The following is a 10189-nucleotide window of genomic DNA, read 5'->3' as shown; positions in this document are numbered from 1 at the left end:
TGATTAAAAAAAAAAATTCAGATAAATGAAAACTTGAATTGGTATTTTCGAAAATGTAATGTGTTGAGATAAACAAACTAAAGAATTTATGTGTGTAACGTATAGAATGAAGCATATCGACATTTGTTGCCATTTCTTTTAAATAAGTTTAGTTCATAAAATTATTTAAAATTCCGCAGTTAACAGGAAAACGAACGTGGAAGGCATACTCACTAATCCTATGGCAAAAGATCAAGTATGACAATTTTACGGAACATCCATTTCTTATCGAAACAAAAGGATTTTAGTCAATGTCAATGGGGTTTTCTGTATGCACAAAAATATAATTTGTCTTGTAAATTTTCATTTTGAAATAAAAGAGGGATCATGATGTGGAAATTGGAAAAGAGGATATTGCATCATTTTGGCATGCCAGATTATTCTTTTTCGGATCGTGTATTTTCCTTTTTTTGCGCGTGATCTAAAAATAATTGAATCAAAACAGGATCAATACATATTTGCAGTCGTCGACAATAATTGTGAGTAAAATGATGCATACAATGGCGACAATAGTGACAGATTACATTTGCGCGTGATCTAAAAATAATTGAATCAAAACAGGATCAATACATATTTGCAGTCGTCGACAATAATTGTGAGTAAAATGATGCATACAATGGCGACAATAGTGACAGATTACATTTTCCATGATCCGGTTCTATGTCAAGCATCTTTAGTCATTTTTATTTAGTTTACAATGAAACGTTATTTTAGTGAGTAACATAGTTTACAATGAAACGTTATTTTAGTGAGTAACATCAGAAAACGGATTCAACTTCCATTAAAAAAAATTCTGCTAGTGAATGAACTGTGAAATGCTCCTACTCTGTTAAATAGAGGTGAAATGTCCCCTCTATTCCCTACTTATTTTTCTATATTTCGTGTCGCGTGCAAAGGATATGAAACTGAGTTATGAAAACTGTTGAAAGCAGGCAAGGTAATCAAAAAATATGGACTAAACATCCTACAATTCTTTAGTCAAACTCAGAAACATAAAATTTTGAGACTTAAAAAGGGTAAGAATCTTATTTGTATGGCTATTCTTTCAGAAGATATTTATTGACTAGAGAAGAGTAAAAATTTGGCTTAATTTTTAACTAATTAAATTATGAAAGAAGTTTTTTCGTGTTTTCTCCGAGGTGTATATTTTTCCCATCTAAAGTACATACGTGCCAAATTTGGTAGCACTAAATTCATTGGTCTATTTTGTAGAGAGTTTCACGTTTTATTAAATATGATAAAAACGAAAATTATTATAAAACGGAAACAAATGGTCTCTTAAACAAAAAGAGAAGGAAAATCAATTTTTCTTTTTCTGAAGCAGAATGTCTGAGTACCAGTTTCTTAATTCAAAGGCTTAGGAATGCTGGATTCTAGTAGTGAACTATAGATGGATTCCAGACGGCCCAAAAGGATAGACATAAAGGGAAAAATCTTTCCCCAAAGGGGTGGAGATTATTTTTTAGCTGGGAGGAGTCAAACGAAATGGCCAATGAATAGTTTAAAGGATCTTTGGGGGAAGTGGTCAGCTTTCTAAACAACACTGATGGCATATTTTTACGCACCAGAGGTCAGCAACTATGATCAAGGTCTTTGGGCAACATTCTATCTTTCCTGCCTTTCACCGGGGAGCCTTTGTAGCTTTCACATCAAATGGAGAGCTATTGCATAAATTAATCTAGGATCATTGATTTTGAGGGGGGGAGGTTCGAATAGTTTGCAGATTTTTTTTCAAAACGTCATTAGAACCCGATTTTAAAAGGATTTCTTATAAAAATCGATGTATTACTACTGAATTCATTGAAATGATAATTCATTTACATCTGGACAAAGTGAGTGATTCCACACCGGGTATTTCACATTCTCAACACCAGTGTTTGCGAGTAATAGCTCTGAGTAGAATTGTTCCATCACATTAGATATTCCACTTTCATTTATTTTTCGTTTTGTTACCGAGCTGCAGCCTGGAACTTTAATCACGTACAACAAAATAAATACAAAACGAAATGGCACTCGAAGAAAGAGAAGAAAAAAGCTTTACTATAACATGGAAAATAGAAAATTTGGTTTTATGGTCAGAAAAATTAAGAGAAAACTTTATAATTTCCAGTCCGCCGTTCGTAGTAGATGCGATGGGCAAAACCACATGGAATTTAAATATTTATCCAGCTGGACAGAAAGATGTGAACAGAAACATCAACTTTTTTCTTTATAGAGAGGAAGATGATAGCACTGAAGCACCTATAAATGTGAAAATTCAGCTTGATTTCTTAGATAAAAAGGGTTTTTCACTTGAGGCTTTCTGCATTGATCACGCTTTTAAAAAAGGTGAAGGGTATGGATGTCGATCATTCGCTAAGAAAAAAGAAGTCTTTAATACAAAGCGATCGATATTTCTTCCTCAGGATACTCTAACGGCACGCTGCAAAATGTGGATAAAAGGTGATGTCATGACACAAGATGGCCAATGTTTTGCTCGCACTCGCATGGAAGTCGAGAAGAGATCCTTCTTGTGGAACCTGGAAAATTTTAGTAATCTTGAATTAGAGAAGAAACGCAACTATATTTTTAAGTCACCTACGAATAATGAACCGTTAATGTCTGTAGAACTGTTTGTGACAGAAGTTGAAAATTCCGACAAAAGTATTCGTTACGCACTGACTGTTCAGGATGAAACCATTCTGTGTGCCAATTTGCGATTGTGCCTCGTCGATGCTTCTGGAAATAAGATACAATGCAATCAAGAAGACATTTGGTGCTCTAGTGTCCATGAAAGAACTGAATTTACATTCCCTTTTACTAAAAAAATGCTGTTGGCAAATAAAAATTTGTTTCTGCCAAACGACATTTTGTCATTGGATTGGGAATATGCCTTTTCAAAAGGAATTACGCTCGAAGAAATTAGTTACGGAAGTTCCAGTTCAGAAGACTCCGAAGCTGACAAAACCGATCTGACTAATAACGATATGGTATCTCCTACGATCTCATTGATTGACACCTTAAAATCCTTTTACGTGGAAAAGTTGCTATGCGACGTTCAGTTAAGGACAAGAACAGGGACATTTCCTGCCCATAAAATTGTTCTTTCTGCTGCTGCTTCTGTATTTCAAACAATTTTTTCCAGCAAGGTGAACGAAAGAGAGAATGACTGCGTCGATATGGAAGAGCTGGATGATGATACAGTCAACCGAATGCTAAACTACATCTACACCTCAAATGTGGAAGATTTGACTTGGAAAAGCGCTTCTAACTTGTACGAAGCAGCGAGCAAATATGCCATCCTGAATCTCAAGAATTTGTGTTCTTCCTATCTGAAAGATAATCTCTCCCCGAGCAATGCATGCGAAATTCTGTTGTTGTCTCACAATTATTCCGATAATGAAATGAAAGAAGCTGTAATGGACTACATAATAGAACACGGCAAAGAAATTTTGAACTCCGAGTGGAGACTATTGATGAATTCGAACGGAAAGTTGGCAGCAGAAGCCTTGTATCGTCTGCTTTGCGAAAACTGAAAGGTAAATTTCTTTCATTTGTTTATATTTTCTGAGTTAAATATATTACGAAATACGTTAATAAATTACTATTTTTGTATGCATATTTTTTAAACATTTCTCATAACTTTCTGTGTTATGAATGTACTTTCAAATCAAATTAACGAATTTAAATTGGTTAATATTTTAATACATATTTTATTTAAAGGTTTATATTTTTTTCTTACAAAAAAATATTGGCATTAATTTCAGAATCAGAGTTCTGTTTACTTGAAGCAGTTTACTGTTAACTAATTATTATTAGCTTCGTGCTTGAAAAATGATAGACTTAAAATTTTTCATTTTCGTTATTCCTTAATGCTTGGCAATAACTTATTTTGATAACTCTGAAAGCAATTTTTATTTTTGTTTCTTTGTCACAATTTTTTTAATGTTCTTTCCTCGTAAAATAAAATTCCTAATTCAATAAAATCACCATTTTTAATTCGGAAATACTCATTTTGAAAATGAGTACAACTACGGAAATTAAATATTTGGAAAGCAATGGTTAAAATTCGTTTTTGATATTTAACAATTCTTTTTAATTGCAATAAGAAACCTACTTAGTTAATTTCTGTGAATCAGAAAGCGCAGGACAAGTAAAATAGAAGCCTGAGAGATAAAAACAAAATACTCATCGATACGTCCGTATTTTTACGTTCACTTTCTTAATCAGAACTTGCATTAAATTAATATTTCCTCTAAAATCATAGCATATGCATATACTTAATGTCTATTTCAAAAGTTTATTATAGAAAAAGAAGATCATAAAATAAAGATGTTGTTTACATTTTAATATGCATTAGTCGCAGGAAACAAATATATATTTAAAACTACTCAAAATACTTTTTAAAAATTTGCTACAATTTGTGGAAAAAATAATTTGAATAAACTCATGTGTCAGGGCAGCAAGAGGGAATATAGAAATCCTGGAATGCCAGTTTTAAGTGACGTCATAGAGATAAAATTTTATTAAATTTATTCCACTTATTAAAATCAAATGAAGGAGCGAAAAAGTGACTTCATACTTGCTAATGCCTATTAATAATCAGATTGATTATGAACCAGAGCGGAACGATCACATAACGCCTTGGTTGCCTCTTATCTTTGTTATGCCACTGGCTTGGTGTCGTATTTTATATCATTAACTACATGCTTAATTACTGCTGGTGGTGGTAATCACTGCCGCGGTGGCCTGGTGGTAAGGTCTCGGTTTGTGAATCGTAGGGTTTCAGGTTCGAGACCCGATTCCACCGAAAAACCGTCGTAAATCCGTCATGAAAAACGTTCTCCCACTGGTGTGGCGTGGGATAGGGGGTGACAGCTCAGGTGTCACCCCCTACCCCTCGTCATCTGACCGCGTTTCAAAATTACCAGGTCCGTCCCAAAATAGCCCTAGTGTTGCTTTACAATGGGACGTTAATATAACTAAACTAAACTTTATTCACTGCTGCATTTGTTGTAACTTTTCAGTTTCTTAGTTTTAAAAATCTTTTAATTGCTTGTCTTTTTGTTTCTTTTCAGCTCCGTAGAAGAGCTAACGTTTTCAGCTTCATCCAATGAAATCATTACTTGTAAATTAATGAATGCTTGATCTAATCTGAAAAACAAATATAATAATCTTTGTTCATGTTGTACCGCAACTGTTTTGTCTCTTCCTTTAATGAAGTCATAACTGGAGCCTGGATGTCAAATAGGTAATACAAGAATTTCAAAGCACTTTTTTTTTTCAGGGTGATTGAATTTTATTTTTAATTCACAAAAGTGGTGTACTCGAACGTACTTATATTTTTTTTACCACATTTTCAATTTTGCTTGCAATGAAGTCAGGTCCTTTTGTTTTTTTTTCAGTGACTGATTGACTTATAATAAAATACCCTAGGCAAACTTTGTGTTAAAATATTTAGGGTGTATTTAAAAGTTTTATGATTTTTAAAAATTGCTTACATTAAAATGAACTATTGTAATTTCTTGCTAATTTGTCTAAAATAATTCCTCAAATTGAATATTTTATATTTATGATATTGGAACAATTCCCTTAAATGTCCATGTCAATCAAAAAGCAATATTTATATTTACAAGCTGTTATTTAGAGGTCAAATTTTCAAAGATAAATATCATTTTAGAAATTAAGAAAAGATCCCCCTCCCGAAATTTTCATCATCCATTTTGGTCCAGAATTAAGAATTTTTTTTGGCGTTCATTTTTATATGATGCAGAAAAGATTTTGTCCAAAAAGAAAATTGGTACTCATGAGTTAAAGACAAAAAAAAAAAAAAAAAATGTTAACGACATGCGAAAAAATTTAAATATTGCATATATGTATGCTCATATTGTATATTTTGAAGAGTCAAGTGAAGAATGTTTTACAATGTGGTAAATGTGTAGAAGGTCTGGTAATCGTTTGAATAGTTCGAAAGAGCATGTAAAGAGAACCAAATGTAAAAATCTCTGCGCCCAGCGAAGATAATTTATGACTTGTTAACATTTTCACTTTTTGAATTTATACGTTTAATATTATTTTTAGTTATCAGTTCATTGTTGTTGTTTTTTTTCTACAATGATTGATTTTCTTATTTCATTCAACAAAATCAAGTTATGAGTTAATAAGTGCATGTTTATATGTGGTTTTATTATATATTAAATCTGAACTTGTTAATTACGTACTGATCATGACTAGTAAATAACATGTCTCTTTTTGCGAAGAAAAGAATGATTCTATATTTGTCTCTAATAATGAAGCTGTGACTTCTGATTAATTGTGAATTGTTTATTATTTGCTTTTTCTTTTTCTTTAATGTACTGAAATTGTTTTATCAAATTCTGTCAAATGTTAACTTGTTAATTACCTAGTAATTGGTGCTTCAAATGTAATGTTTTTGTTCTATAATTGTTTTGTTACTTCCCTTATCCAAACTGACTTCCTGATTGATTGGTGCTTGTTTGTATAATTTGCTGTAGTAATTTTTTTTCTGCTTCATTAAGTTATGAAATTGATATGTTATTAATAAAGTATTATAATCTTGAATCGAATCATGATTTTTAAATTAAATAATGTATTTTTTTTATGAGTGCTTATTTTTCTTTTTTTTAATCAAACCACGACTTATGACTGAATCGATCTTTTCTTCAAAGTTCTAAACTTATTTCTAATCAGTCTATCCAACAATGATTTCTGAAATAATTGGTATGTGTGCCATAATACGCTATAATTGTTTTGCTAATTTATTAAATTAAATCATGAATGAGTAAATGTTTGCAGAATTTATGCATCTAAACTAATTTTTATCCCGTTTAAGAATTTATCACTTAATTTTATTCTAATAGATGTGTAAATTTTAATATGATTTTATTAATTCAGCAGCTATTGCATTTTTATTAGAATCTTTGAAATTGTGATGCTATTAAGTGATCGGCTTATTATATTTCCTAACAAAATATACGTTTCCTAGCAAAATTAAAAAAATAATCAGTTTTATCCTGAATGATTTATTACGTTAAAGTAAAAGAGGTCTAATTCAATCTAAGTAAATTATTGCTGCCATACTATGGGGAAGAGTATCTTTGAAATTTTCGCTTGTAGGAGAGTGTTGCTGTTTCATCACAAAAGAAATTTTTTAAAAACTAATAAATGTCGTAAATTTTATTGTTTACAAACATATGCTCCCCAAAAGATTTACTGACATATTATATTTTACCTAATATGGCATTTATTTAACAGGAGTGTAAAAACAAATAAAAAAATATGCCAGTATTGATTTCAATTTTTCCTACAAACGATTTCATCGCATACGTTCCATTCCGAATATTAATCATTATAAAAGTGGGGCCTTTTTCAATGAGTTCTCCTTGGGTCGTATTTTTTTATGTGCGCAGTAGAAATTCAATTAAGAACGAAATACTGTTTTAAGATGATAATTTATAGTTTGTCTTCCGAATTTGTACTTTCAGACATTTTGCCATGAAATAATTTTAGGGTAATTGGACTATTTTACAATATTACTTTGCAAAAACAGTTTTTCAAAATGTTGCTATGGATTTTGTTTCCTATTTAATATCTCTGTCCAATTAAAAGTCGTAGCTAAAAAAAAAAAAAAATTCTGTCGTAAATACATATAATATTCGTCCTTTCTTTCCCTTGTATTTTCAAATAATTTTTAAAAACCTTTTTAAAACGGTTTTTAAAGGAAATATTAGCTCATTTCTCAGTTCATTCAGTCAGATGTTGCTTTATTAAGAATCAAATGTTATTTTGTTTAAATCAATCAATCAATACTCATCCAGATCACTTTAATCCAGATTTGAAATCAATACTAATGGTATTAAAGGAAATTACGGTTTTTAAAGGAAATATTAGCTCATTTCTCAGTTCATTCAGTCAGATGTTGCTTTATTAAGAATCAAATGTTATTTTGTTTAAATCAATCAATCAATACTCATCCAGATCACTTTAATCCAGATTTGAAATCAATACTAATAGTATTAAAGGAAATTACGGTTTTTAAAGGAAATATTAGCTCATTTCTCAGTTCATTCAGTCAGATGTTGCTTTATTAAGAATCAAATGTTATTTTGTTTAAATCAATCAATCAATACTCATCCAGATCACTTTAATCCAGATTTGAAATCAATACTAATAGTATTAAAGGAAATTACGGTTTTTAAAGGAAATATTAGCTCATTTCTCAGTTCATTCAGTCAGATGTTGCTTTATTAAGAATCAAATGTTATTTTGTTTAAATCAATCAATCAATACTCATCCAGATCACTTTAATCCAGATTTGAAATCAATACTAATAGTATTAAAGGAAATTACGGTTTTTAAAGGAAATATTAGCTCATTTCTCAGTTCATTCAGTCAGATGTTGCTTTATTAAGAATCAAATGTTATTTTGTTTAAATCAATCAATCAATACTCATCCAGATCACTTTAATCCAGATTTGAAATCAATACTAATAGTATTATTGAGAACAATTTATTTCTAACTATGGCCAATAATAGTCATTTTTTAATACTTTCTACTCTGCATTAGATGCTTAGTAAAATAACTTGTCTGAAGATTACATGACTGTTGACAAAATGGTCACTTGAATCTTTCAGCATTGGTATAAATTTCTAATAAAAAGGGACTTATATTTTTTTAAAAATTCTACTCCAGATGGCTAAGCTGAATTGCTCCAGTAAAACTTCCTGCTACTACAGAAATATGTGCTTACATGCTTTCCAGAAAGACTGTTCTTATTTTGAAGAATAGTCCTAAGAGTTTGATTTAGGAGACAAGCTCGTCTTGAGTTTCATTTTATTTGATTACTAAGAGGAATAAAGCTGTATAAATTTTTACGCCATGCTTGCTCTGCAAGGCTTCTTCCGTAAAATAACTTTAGCTAAATGTGATAGATATGTAACACATACTATTTTAAAAACCTTACACCTTTCCTTTTGTTGAAATGCAACTCCTTAATTCTATTATTTTTTCAAATTTATAACTGGCAGATGTTAATCACAAAGTTTCTAAACTTCAAAAAAATTGCGAAAAATTAATTATTAATTAATACAAAAAAAATTTCAAGGATGAAGTAAATAATTTTATTCAAAGTATAAGAACAGACAGCAGAATCCTTTTTTTTTTTTTTTTTTTTTTTCGTCAATGGTTTATATGTTTTACAAAATGTGTTTCATAGATTGTATAATATTTTAATTCATTCAATTTCATATTTTTTGGCTGAATGACGAATTGAGTGTACTATAATAAGAAGGCAACTGTTCACGTGATTAAAATGATAATATATTTTTATGTATTCAATTACATTACATGAAATCGCATCAACATTTAAAAATAGTAACAATTAAAAAATTTTGCTTGTTATTTTAATATTTCGACCTGAGGTACAGTAAATTTCAAAAAGTATATTTTAAATAGAAAAATACTCATTATGGAAAAATAAGTTGTCATTTCCTTTTTTCAGGAATAATGTTGGATGAAATATTTGAATCAATAATGAAAGTGATTCCAGTTATAATAGTCGAATACATTATTGTAAAATAAAGTCGGAATATATTCAGAAATGGATAGATTCAAAAATTATACTAAAATAATTTAAATCATTTAAAAAAATGTTTTTTTTTTTATTTTTAAGATTTTTTCATATTATGTAAAAATTTTAATTAATTTTAATTGATTAAAATTTTAAAGAAATCGCACCAGAGGCAGTTGCCCGTTCGCATATTCTCTTTTGTTCATAATACAGCTGGAGATGAAGGAGAGTTTAAAAAAAAAAGTAATCCCATGAGAATTCATAAAAAATCATTAAGTTAATTTTAAAAATTTGAAAGAAAGGCAAGACTTTTTTTTTGTTAAAATCAAATTGTGTGTGTGTGTGTGTGTGTGTGCGTGTGTGTGTGCCTGAATATAAATGAAACTACGTGTGAATCACATGCAGCCAAATGAAATGTTTTCCTGGAGCTTTTTGGTCGTCCTTACAATCGACAAGTACCGAAAATTGGAAAGAAAAAAAAAGCAAAACAAATTTGATTTACTTTGATCTTACTTATATGAAAATGCTTTAAATAACTTTATTATTCATTCTTTTATTTTTTTTCAGGAATATGGAAAGAG

General features: G+C 30.0%; 1 protein-coding gene across 1 annotated transcript; it reads left to right on the top strand.

The window, feature by feature from the left end:
- The first annotated feature begins 2171 nt into the window (after positions 1–2171).
- LOC129987624 (speckle-type POZ protein-like) lies at positions 2172–3554 on the top strand. Its single transcript, XM_056095584.1, has one exon. The coding sequence runs from the start codon at positions 2172–2174 to the stop codon at positions 3552–3554; it is 1383 nt and encodes a 460-aa protein (XP_055951559.1).
- Positions 3555–10189: the final 6635 nt, after the last annotated feature.

Source organism: Argiope bruennichi, chromosome 10 (genome assembly GCF_947563725.1).
Source record: "Argiope bruennichi chromosome 10, qqArgBrue1.1, whole genome shotgun sequence".
In the NCBI taxonomy this organism is placed as follows: Eukaryota; Metazoa; Arthropoda; class Arachnida; order Araneae; family Araneidae; genus Argiope; species Argiope bruennichi.
The sequence above is the reverse complement of the archived record's forward strand: the minus strand, read 5'-3'. Positions and strand labels throughout refer to the sequence as shown.

What these genes read in the sequence shown, in the direction of transcription:
- LOC129987624 (XM_056095584.1), top strand. Translation starts at nt 2,172, where the DNA reads ATGGGCAAAACCACATGGAATTTAAATATTTATCCAGCTGGACAGAAA.